The sequence below is a fragment of the Nomia melanderi genome, chromosome 6 (genome assembly GCF_051020985.1).
Source record: "Nomia melanderi isolate GNS246 chromosome 6, iyNomMela1, whole genome shotgun sequence".
NCBI classification, from domain to species: Eukaryota; Metazoa; Arthropoda; class Insecta; order Hymenoptera; family Halictidae; genus Nomia; species Nomia melanderi.
Genome location: NC_135004.1, coordinates 14,637,145 through 14,648,919, shown reverse-complemented (window position 1 = coordinate 14,648,919; position 11,775 = coordinate 14,637,145). Strand labels below are relative to the sequence as shown.

General features: G+C 52.7%; 1 protein-coding gene across 4 annotated transcripts in view; it reads right to left on the bottom strand.

Moving 5' to 3' along the window:
• Positions 1-868: 868 nt before the first annotated feature.
• Positions 869-11,775, bottom strand: part of LOC116430055 (LIM domain only protein 3) — a 70,096-nt gene continuing 59,189 nt past the window's right edge. The window contains exons 4-5 of one of the 4 annotated variants that reach the window (XM_076368398.1): positions 4,277-4,490; positions 869-3,426 (exon numbers count right to left, since the gene is read on the bottom strand). In XM_076368398.1, the coding sequence (XP_076224513.1) occupies positions 3,271-3,426; positions 4,277-4,490 (370 nt within the window). In that variant the 3' untranslated portion in view covers positions 869-3,270. Of the gene's footprint in view, positions 3,427-4,249; positions 4,491-11,775 lie in introns of all 4 variants that reach the window. The other 3 variants (XM_076368397.1, XM_076368396.1, XM_076368395.1) reach the window with 3 other exon arrangements.

The window sequence follows — 11,775 nt, the reverse complement described above, 5'->3', positions numbered from 1 at the left end:
TAGATTATCACCGAGTAATAAAATCGATGGGCACGACGGATAAAATCGGGCCAACATCCGTGTTTACGTGCAGTAGAAGCAGCGTGCACTGGTCAGACACGCCGATTCACGAGCGAACAGCGTATCTCCGTGCGTTTCTGCTTTATTCGAATAAACATTTATGTTTCCTTTTAAAAGAACGTAACGAAAAATCCCTCCGAATTCCTCCGCTCTCGGTGTTTACATAAAAAACAACTCCCTAGCAAAAGCGTCAAACAATGTTACCGGTACGCCGTCAAGAATTCCGCGTTAGCGACCAATAACAAAAATATCTCCATTAAAACGTACATAACATCGATAGAATTCTCGAAATGTCACCGGCGTTCCCGACAAAATTCTTTCAGTCGTACACGCAGCGCGACGCGCCCGGGGGAAAGATCACGGATATCCGAATTTCCGCGTTAAATAGTTGAAGCTGTTTAAACGCGAACGGGCGGCAGAGAATTTTCATGAACGAACGATAAAGGGGAGGAATTCGGTGCGCGAGCGGTCGGAGCGTAACGGGACCGCGAGCTTTAAAGAGTTTCAACGTCCTATTATAAAGTCTTCACCGTGCATAATAACATTCAACTCCGCGGGCTGGAAGGCATTAGGGAAATCGCGTTGCCTCCCCTCGGCTGTTTCGCCCTCACCCCTTTCCCAGTCGACCCAGCCGGGGACCGTTCGCCGCAGCGCGCCGAAAGCTCCAGCTATTTCTCCGCGCCATGCGGACAATACGGTCCCCACAAATCAGCGGATCTCTCGCGGCGCGCCACGAGATTCCGCCGTTCCGTCGATTCCGCGGGCGAATAAGACGCCGGAGGGTTAGCTAATGTCGGGATAAGGTCCATAAATAAAAGGAGGAGCACGCGGACAAACCTGTGACGCGTCGTCGTCTCCTCTCCGCCTGGCTCGCGTCGGCCCGGTCGTCGCAGCGGCCGCCTGTAATGGAGAGAATGATGATGCGGTTCAAACTCATTGCGCCGTTGTGTTGCGTTTATAAGAATGTTATATTTTCTCGGTAGTAATGGGGCAGCCCCTATCGAGGCAGTTCGTAAATACGTTAGTAGTGCGCTAATAAATGATATTTATATACAGATGGATTAAAAAACAAACAAACGGAAGAAAAGAAAAGAGGAAAGAGTTCGCGTCTCTCGCACCGCGACGCGCGGTTGTTCCTTTTTCTCTTTTTTCTCTTCGTCGCATCGTGCAGCTGCTGCGGCAGCTTCTCTTCGCGTGATTCTCACTCGTACCGGCTTTCCCTCGCGTTCTATCGCATGCACGCACACATACACACACAGACACACGCATACCGTCTCTCTCATTTTCTGTCTCTCCCTCTGTAACCTCTTTGTACTTAATCGATACGGTGGTTTCGGATTCGGCTCGCGATCTTGAATAATTTACAAACGGTCGGATCGCCCCGCGACCCGCGGACAAGCTCCGTGACCCGGAGCTACGACGGACGATTGAGATCATTTCCGGTGAGAAGGGAGAAAAGAAGATTCCGGTGTCCGCGGTCAGGGGGAGCTTCCCGGGGGTCGAGCGGCGATCCGCGCGTCTCGCGATTCGCTTGATCGGCGACTCGAAAATGGATTCTCGTTTATCAGCGCACGCGTCGTTCGTTCATTTGTCGGATTCTCAGCCGTGATTTTGGTATAGGTGTCTCGCCTTCGTCTGCCTCTTCCTTTCCGGTTTGGTTTTTTGGCATTAAAGCGTAAAGCCGCGACTAAGCCCCTCGACTAGCAAGCAGGTCCGAACCGAGACGAAAGCTTCGTTCGTGGTTCCAAGCGGGGAACGGAGCGATCCCGATCCGCTACAGGTCGGAGACGAATTGCGACCGGCCGTTCGAGGTCACCGGGCAGTTCTATCCCCGCCACGGCGTCGAACCATCCCCACCGCTTAATCTTCTTCAGCGAAAACTCGCGGAGAGAGGGCAGCGGCCTTGAACGGTCGGCCGAATCCGGTCCGCCTGTAGGCGTCGAGATCGCTGCCGGTTCCACGGTTCACCCAGTAACTTGGGCGAGAAATTCGGAAATGCAAAACCCTGGCTGTCGCCTTCGAGTGGACATCGAAACTCTCCTATCGTTAATCTTTGGTATCAGCCATCGTAGAGAATTGGGCCGCGCCTTTCGGCTCGTATACCGAGATTCGGAGACCGCGCCCCCGAGGTTCGCCAATATTCGCGCGACGCTCGCCCCGAGACGGCACGGGATCCCGACGTTGAGGATCGAGGACACCGCGCGCACGTCAGGCTCGCGTCCCGACCGCTCCGACGATCGGAGAGCGTCGAATCGAACTGAACAATGGAACAAATACTCTTAACGATCGCGAAACAGTTTAATCTAGTAGCTTAAGAACAAACGGGACTTAACGACGATTCAACGGTCCGTGCGTTCGACGTCGACGGTCGTTAAAGTGTCCGGCAATCGATTCCCCATCGCCTCTCTCTCTCTCTCTGTCGCCCCCCACCCCCCCTCGTGCCATCCCTCTGGCCTCGTTCTCGGATCTTCGGCCGTACTCTCGCCCGCTCGATTAGCTGCTACGTCGAATAGCGGCGAATCGCGAGTACCATAATAGAAATCATCGATTGGTCTGCGTATACTGATAGTCTTCCGGGGTCTGCAGAGTCGATATTCATCGGATATTTACAAGAGGACTCTGCTACGCTCGCAAACACGCTCTCTTACGCACGCACACACGTTCGCACGCCACTCTTAATCGTTCGCATCGCTCCTCGCCTAGAAATATATCTTACATGGATCGTCTATCTTATCGTTAAACGAGTCGGTATCCATATATTACAAGACGCGTCTGTGTCTGTACATCGTGCGCCGGCGATCCCCGCGCACTCGCGCGCGCGCACCGTCCTAATCTGTTGCCAACGGATCTCTCCTCCGTGAAATTCACATTCTTCGCGATCACAGTGATTGTATCCTCGAAGGGAACCTTACGAAGTCTCGTAAAAACGTTCGATCTACCGGCCGACGACCTGTCCGCGAGTACCATCGCCGGAAGTCGGCCTCTCCTCGATCTCTCCGAGGCGATCGGCCGCGATCCCCGGTCCTCCGTCCCACCTCCCGCACTCTAGTCCACCCGCGGCCGGGCTCACCCTCCCGTCCTTCCGCTCCTACGTCCTCGTTCCACCGCTCCGCGCGCGCAACGCGCAGCGTTCTCAGCGTCGCTCTCCTGCGGGCAGCTTTAGTAACCGCTGAGACACCTGAGCTTCTTCAAGGGGGGCGACAGCTCGTTTCAGCTGGTCGACGCCTGCACGGACATCGGTGGAGGTTTAACCGGGCCCAGAGCCGGGCCGGACAGCCCGTTGTTGTTCATGTCCCCGGGGGCCCTGGGCCCGCCCACGCCTATGGCCGTCCCGTTCGCCGTTGGCGTGCTCCCGGACATCTGACCCTGCAGCCGTTAATTCATCTCTCTTTACTAAAACCTTGTGGAGGATGCAAGCAGGTGGGGAAGCTGTTGCGGAAGGAAGCTGTCGAGAAAGCGACTGGAACGTCGAGTTCCACGGGGACTTCGATGCGATTGAGCCGCGAAAGAATACTAAGTCTGACGGAGGAAATTAGTATCCTTCTTCAAACGAAGGGAGTTAAGATCGATAGTCGCAGCGCTTGTTCGTTATACTCTACTCAATCATTAGTTTCGGATGGATGAATAGCGACTGTCGATATCACTGAGCTCGCCTCTAGAAGGACAGACTATAATGAACCTTGCGCGATTAGAAGCTTCACGATAATGAAGCGAACGTGGATACTTTACAGTTACAGAAATGGTATACTAAATCGCATCAGAAGCAACACGGTTTCCAATACATCCGATGCAACGGTTCTCAGTCAATCATCTCGGAAGTCTATCAAATTATCAGCGATTCTCGAAACTAATGCCCGAGGAGTCTAACAGCCGGCCGTCGAGACCTTCCGTCAAAGGACACTTTATATCACGTCGCGATCAAACGAAGTCAGACTAACGACGGTCTCCAATTATCGTCTTAGCATTTCCATCCCGCGAGAACGGTAACAAAGCAGGCCGGCGAACGAACGGAGTCGAAGACCGCGCGATCGGAAAAGCGGGGACGATGATCGCAGGGGGGCGAGGGAAGACAACGGACGGTCTCGATTAAAGCGCGGCACGCCCTGCTGTCATCGATATCAAGGACGGGAAGACAGCGGACGGTCCCGCGCGGACTTCAAACGCCGCGCAAACGTCTCTCTTAACTTACGTTCGACGCGTGATTATGTTGACCCACCGACTGGCCAAGTCCCTGATGAGGTTGCTGTGGATTGTGACCGGGATGCATGTTCTGGCCGGGCGGCGTCGGCGTCGGCGGCAGTTGCCTTTTGATGTACGCCAGCGAGGCAGGTGTTTGTACTGACATATTGGCGAACGCGAGCATCTCCTCGTAGTCGTACTCGCACAGGATTTTGTTCTCGTTCAGGTAGAATCGATCGCCCACGCAAAACCTGCAAACAGAATCATACGGTGTCGAGGCACTGCAGATCGCGAACTGTCCGCGCGTCGGTTTACCGAGGACACGAAATCTGCTTATTGGTTCAACGCTAGAGCTACCGAGCAATTGCGACTTGTTTCTCTGTATGCAAATTAGAACACGTTTCTTGAGATTTAACACTAGGTTTACGGACGTTTATTGTCCGGTTTGTTCTATTGTTCCTAGAAAAATCGATGTCCGACCATTTAGGTCTTGGAAATTAGGGATTTAAAATTAGGTTATTAAACCGACATAAACGATTGCCAATGTCTATAAATTCAGTATGCGTCAAATTGACGCACTCCGTAAACCTAGTGTTAAGAAGTCGGTTATTCTCGAATTGGTAGCTCTACCGTTAACGCCTGTTCTTCGAGCTGCTTCGATCTAAGAACTTCGGAATCAAAGAATCAATTCCATCGAGTCACTTCCGTTTACAGCTTTGTCAATAGTTCTAGTCAACAACCCAAGGAATTCCCGTACGGATATCCCCCGGAAAACATTAAAACTTACAATCACGTTCACCACAGAATAAATCGACACGTTCAACGGATCACCCATGGCTTCGCATCCGCAACACCCGAATCCATCAGAAAACAATCCCGTCTAAGCGACACTCGACCCCCGTTCCCAACGACAGCCCGCGAACATTAACCCCGCTCCCGTCACGCCCCCGACCGATTAAAAACTTACCGGCCGAAAACGCGCGGTCGAATTAAAGGTGAAACGAAAAAGAACACCGGCGACGTTCCCGGGACGCTGCGGGCTGCGCCGCTCGCGTCCCGATCGGTGGTCGGGGGTTCGTCGATAATCGGTTGATCGTCGCGACGGACGAAATAAAAAATCGGGGCCAGGGAAAAAAACGAAGGGGAAACAATGGCGGAGCGGCGCGGGTGGACGCGGCCGTAGGTGGGCGAGGGGCGGGCGCGGCGGATAACGAGCGTATCGCAACGTGTCGGACAAATAATTATTATCGGGCTTCTGTCCGCGAGTGGTCTCACATCCGCTTTGATCCCGGTAGGAAATACGAGAGCGAAATACGAGAGCGGCAGAGTCTGGTTCGAGGTAGATACTCTCATAATCGTACGGCAAATAGAATTATCGCGTTCCGCGCGGCCGTTGCCGGCGAGCATAGCTTATACCGGGTTTCGCTCGTTTCCCCCATTATACGCGTCGTCTGCTAAATGACGCTGTACTCCGATCCTCGCCCCTTCCCTCTTCCGCCACCCTGTCCGCCGCCCACCCTGCCTCCATTGGCCTCTCTCCGTCGCTCTATCTCTTTCTCTCTCTTTCTCTCTCTCTGTCGTTCGTTCTCTCCCACCCGCTATCCCGGTCGCCGCTCACGCTATTCAGCTGACCGTCACCTGCTGGTTTCTGACCCTCTGTCCGCCACGCGAGATCTCGCCGCGACCGGTCTGTCCGCCGCTCTCAAGGTGCTGCTCTCCTTGCCAATTGCCTGTCAGCTAAACCACACAAGGTTATTTACTTTGTCCGGCCGTTCGCGGCCGGCTTTCTTCTCTCAGCTCCCGTTCTCCCTTTCGCCTTCTTTCGCGCCTAGTCCTCCTTTCTTTGCCGCCTGTTCTCTGCGGAGCACCGAGGATCTTGCGTTTCAGATCGTTCGGTAGCTGGCTTGTGCAGTTCACGCTTGGATCTTTTATTGAGGATTTTTAACGTGGTTTTCGTAGGAATTTTCGGGAGTCTGTTATTGCACGATTATCTGTTTGTCGTGGATGTTGGCGATGTTTGCAATTTGACTATCGGTAGTTTTTTTATTTTCTTGTAGATGTGCAGAGTTTGGACTGATTTGGTGGGAGAGGTGTAATGGACGAAGGGGGATAGGAAATAGTTGGAAATGGTGGGAACGTGTTTATCGTTGAACGCGTTTTTAAGTGTAGGTTTCTATGCAAGTTGATGGTAGAATTGTTGGATACGTTGAATACGAAACTTTAGTATCTTGCTGCATTGAGTTAAGCGACGATTGAAATCCTCTACCGAGGTCGTTGCCTTTCGCGTCGAATGAACGGATAGTTGACGCAGATCGTTATAGTAGATCGTGAAAGACGACGGTTGAGACACTTTGATGGTAGGAGAGAATTTATCGCGACGTGGAGGTTGTTTTATGAAAATGAATATTGTGAACAGGTTTCTCTTTGTTCAGGCGCAAAACCGCGATCTGCCTATTGATCCACCTCGTGCGCTATAGCCCGAAGATAATTATGCAGTTAGTTTAATAGGCTTCAGCCGAAGAAGTTAGAATCCGTCCGCGTACCATTGCTCACAGAAGACGGAAGCGGTGCTAAAGGACAGAGGACGCAAAGAATCTTGCGTTTGACGCGAATGACAATTAATTACGTTATACTTAGCGTCTCGATCACCTCGACGACGAAGGCGGAGCGCATAAAGCCTGATGCACTCGCGAGGAAAGCTCGAACAGCACTAATTCGGCTAATGAGCTACACGAACAACAAAGCTTCCATTATAAATAAATTACTTTTCTCGGGATCACTCGAAACGCGCGATCGTTTTAGGGTTTCGAAAATGGAACTGATTCACGGGGACAATTAAAGCTGAGCCGGTATTCTCGCGATTGCTGGAAACATTTAATTAAACGCAACTAATAGAACGTCAGACGACAGCCAAATTCCTCGGAGCACTTTAACCTCCTCTCTCACGAAGAACGCGTGCGACATATTTTCGCGACTTTCGATTTCCGCGATGAACGGTCGACGATAAATTCTATAATACGCGATCGTTGGGAAGCGGCGAAATAAATTGGAACGCTTCGGGTGTCACAGTAATATCTGCATGACAATAAGATCAACTTTCGGCGATTTGGCGGCGCGCAATCCGCGCGAACGCGTAGTTCTGTCGGGTCTGGATCGAAACAGATATTCCTATAATTGCGCGGGCGGCGGCATTATCGCGCCGCGCGAGCGTACTCGTTCCAGGATTTCTATTATGATCCCGGGAATAATGCCGCGCGGATCCCGGTCCTTTAATTCCCGCGACCGGTGCAGGTGTCTGTCGCGGCACGATACTGGCCAACGATACTCCCAGATTTTCCACTTTCGTTCGGCGTCCCCCGCGCGCGCTTCCTATTTTCTTTGTCTCGTCCGCGTTTACTGGTTAATTATAATCCCATAGAAGCGGAAGTAATAAAACGAAACCGGGGAGCGAACGCGCGCCGGGGTTTCGGGATTTTTTCCGGCGAGACCGACCGGCTATTCAGGGTAAATCTACTTCGCGCAAAGTGGCGCGCGAAACGACACGGCCATTTAAGCCCGGTTGAAACAATTGAACCGGTCCCGAGAAGAAATGGGGCTCGCGTTACGCGTGTAATATTAGGCCGTAAACCGAGTCGGCGCGTTCATTGAATTTTATCCGCGCTCATTTCGAACCGTCGCCTTCTAATATCGTGTCGGACACGCCGCGAGAACTTTGGATTGAATTTAACCTTTACGTCGATACCCCAAATGGCTCTCGGCTTCAGACATGGAACGAGGCGGAAGTTCCGATTTCTACGTAACTTCGAACATCGTGGAAAGCAATCACCGAGAAAGACTCATCGGAGGGATCAACATCATCCTTAACCCCTTGACTCCGGAATTAAACAGCGAAAATCCTTTCTAAACCGATATACCTTACCTCATCACGAGAACTAGTAATCAATAAAGACATCGAAACGTCATACTTCGAAATATTACCTATAAATCACTGTACATTAATTACATTTAAAATTGTTCAAAAAACAATTCATTCGCGTCGAGCTACGAGTCACTCGCACCACGATTAATTAAATTCCCGATCATTCGCAGAATTAAAAATCCTTTTTTCGTGAACCGTCTCCGACCAGTAAGAATTTCCATCATGCCCGATCCGTCAAAAACGATCATCCACGAGTCGTTCCCGGAAGGGAAGAAATTATTCCAGTCACCGATATCTCGTTCTCGCCGTAACTTCAGGGGCTCGAGCTGTCCCGAGCGTTCCTTCGGCGCCGTGTCGCGCGAAGATTGGCGTACGCGCGAACCCGCAACACCGTCGAGGCTGAAATATTAACTGACCGCAGCCCGAAGACGAAGCGCGGAGAGGAAGGGAGACGGAGAGAGGACGGGTTCCCGCGTCGAGCGGAGGACTGCTCTGGTCCGCATGGAAAATTTCAATCTAGAAAGGGGCGGGCAGCGAGCGGGCAGGGTCCAGGGGCTCGGATAACTTGGTTGAATCTTTAACGAGGATCAACCGGCTTTGCGAAACCCGGAAGGACCCGGAATCCGGAGGAAAAATCGGTACGGGCGGCGCCGTCCCGTGGAAACGGACGGCGCCTGGTCCGGCGCATCGGATAAATAAATAAAACAACCGGTGCCAATGCGTGACCCCATTAGAGTCACTTTACGGGGACACGTTCGGGCGGAGCGGTGCAGTTGTAACGTTCCCGAAGTAATGGCCGTGCGCGCGCCGCCTGCACACCGAAGCCGGGCTAGCTGAAACATTCACCGGTCCTCTGTGAATCCTTTCTTTGAAGGGACACGGGTTTCTTGAATAAAATTTGCATACGCGGCCGTCGCGGACCATGCCCGGGCGACGCGACCGACCGACAGACCGAGCGCGCCCGTTTTTCCCGCTTTAATTTCCTTCGGAGACGCGCGAGGTCGGCGGGTCGCCCTCGATTGCGACCCGTAAAAATGGCGGATTAAACCGCGACACCCACGGCGCGGGCGGAACGCTCGCCGCGCGAATTAGAGAGACGCGGGACGGACGCTTCTTCGTTATGAACGATAGATAGGACTGAATTACCGGGGAAACGGAATTTGTTGATTGCGGTTCGCTTGTGTTGGAAGCGATATTCCTGTGGTCTAGTTTTCGATGTGTTTGGTTAAGGGGGAACTGTGTATTAGTTGCTTCACTTTTGGATTGGTGTTCTTTGGTTTGTAGATCGATTATCGATGTTCCGATTATTTTAAATACAACGAAGTATTCTCTTCGAACAATGAAAATGTTTGCTTCCAGATGCTGTAGCTTTGAAGATGTCAAAGTGGAGCATGACCCCTACTGTGCGGAGTGATTGAGCGGAAGGAACTTTCTTTTCCTAAAGTATACAAGTTTCGATGGTAGAAGCGATGTCGGTAACGTTATTATTAAAATCATCATCTCGCTAGGCTCCTGGTTAGGTCGCGAACCTCTTTAGAAATCAGAAACTCGGTAGGATCTCGCTCGCCTCGAAGTGCGCAGCTGGATTCCATAAAGCCGCGCGAAACTCCGAGTTTTTCGTCAGCAGCCGATTCAAAGCACTCGGCACGGTGCCGCGAGGAATTAACGAACGTCGAATTAGCGACGTTACGCCGGCGAACTCCAATTTGTAGCCGGCGTGGACATTAACTGGGCGGTCGTTAAATTTGACCGGACGTCTTCTCGAGAGGATCGAAGAAACGTCGAGGGGACGCGCGTATTCCGGCGTCGGCGCGCGTGTTGGTGCGCCGAGGGGTGTCGGTGCACGCGACACCCCATCGCGTGTGTTGGTTAGGCGTCGGCTGGAGAGAGAAAGACGGAAGCCGAGCGAGCGAGCGCGCAGCCGAGCGAGCCGGAGAGAGAGAGAGGGATATATCTAATTGGATCGGTAAATCATCCTCTAACCAGGAGGGTGGTAGGCTAGGCACCGCCACCGGCAACCCTTTATTCTGTGTTATTACAGTCTAAAGTTACCCCGTGTAATTGTTGCTGTTTAATTGCAAACTCTAAGTCGTCGCGTTACACGTCGCGGCGCCCCGCGTATAATTGCCCTCCTCGAGTTCGCCCAGTCGTTTTTTACCGGCGCAATAATTGGAAACGATCCCCGGGCACCGCCCGACATGTCTAAATCTGCCGAACGAGGGTCGGGCCCCGGACTGTGGCTACGATCGGGGATTTTCCCTCCGGAAGGTTCACCGGGGCCGAATGAAAATTTATGTAGAACGATCCCGCGAATATACAATTGCGTCGGAATAAGCGTTGCCGTTAAGCGGGGAATTTGGAAATATGAAAATATCCGCGATTACCCGGTGAAGTAGTGAAATTAAAATTCATAGAATATTCGAATAATATATTTAGTCGTAGCAAGTGATTCACATGTATCGGATAGCTGGAAATAACGTATTGTATCAAGGAAACTGGAACAGACGTTTATCGGAAATGGTTAGAATAGACTCGTCTGACTATTACTTAACCTTTCCACTGACGCGAATCGTCGCGGACATTAAGAATATTCAAACGAATCCCGTTCTCGCCGGTACAAATGCCGACGCGTTCCAAGGACAGCGGAACGAACAGTTCCTAGTTACTCTTCGCGCAGCCCGTAAGTAGAAACAGCGAGCAATAGGCCAGACACGTAAACTAAATCCTATCCGACGGGCTGCGCTTCCGGAGCGGTGTTCCCGTGGAGAACGAGCGTCGCGGAAACAAGTGTATTCCGCGTGCGCCATTCATTTTTTATTCCATTAGCCTCGAAGAATCCCGCAAAGGGTTCGTACGGTCGCGCACGGGCGCGATGAAAAAGGGCTCGCGACGGGGAGGGGAGCAGCGCGGGGAACTAATATAAAACTCCGCCGGCAATTTTCGAACAGAGACGGACAAATTGGTATTCCGGATAGTACTTGGTGGTTTCATTAAGCTGCGAAATGGTCAAAGTCACCGCGCGCGCGGCAATAGGAATCAGGTCGAACGAGTCACCGTGAAACTCGAGCAACGCCGGCAATCGTTCCGCGAGCCGGCGACGGGGGTGGCCAATTGTCGGCGCCGTTGGGCCCGGCGGATTCCGCCGAGCGAAAAACCCGTTTCCACCCGGTGCCGCAAGAATATCGCGCGGCCGGCTCGCCGGCCAGCCGACCGGTCGGCCGGTGAATTACGAGACAAAAGGTCCGGGTCCCGTTGATTCCGTGGAAGTCGGCTGTGTGACGTCGAACGCGCGACGATGCCTTCGGCGCGCCGGCGGGGAGAGGACAGAGCTCAGAGGACGCGCGCTGCCCGCACGCCTGCCCGCTCGCTGGCCCATTGTCGAAGATAGACAATGCCACGCGATAAAAACGTAAAATTGATGCTCTTTTGTTCGCATTGTTTGAGAAGCTGTACAACGTTTGTCGCACGCCTGGACGAGCCACTGTTATTGGCTCCAAACTACATTCTCCTGTTCCGTTCCTTCCCGCCGCGCCGCGTCGCGACCTCTCCTCCGCGCCCGGCTCGCCCCCTCCGCCGCCGACATCGCCGCTTTCTCTTTTCCACCCCTTATCCAGCCG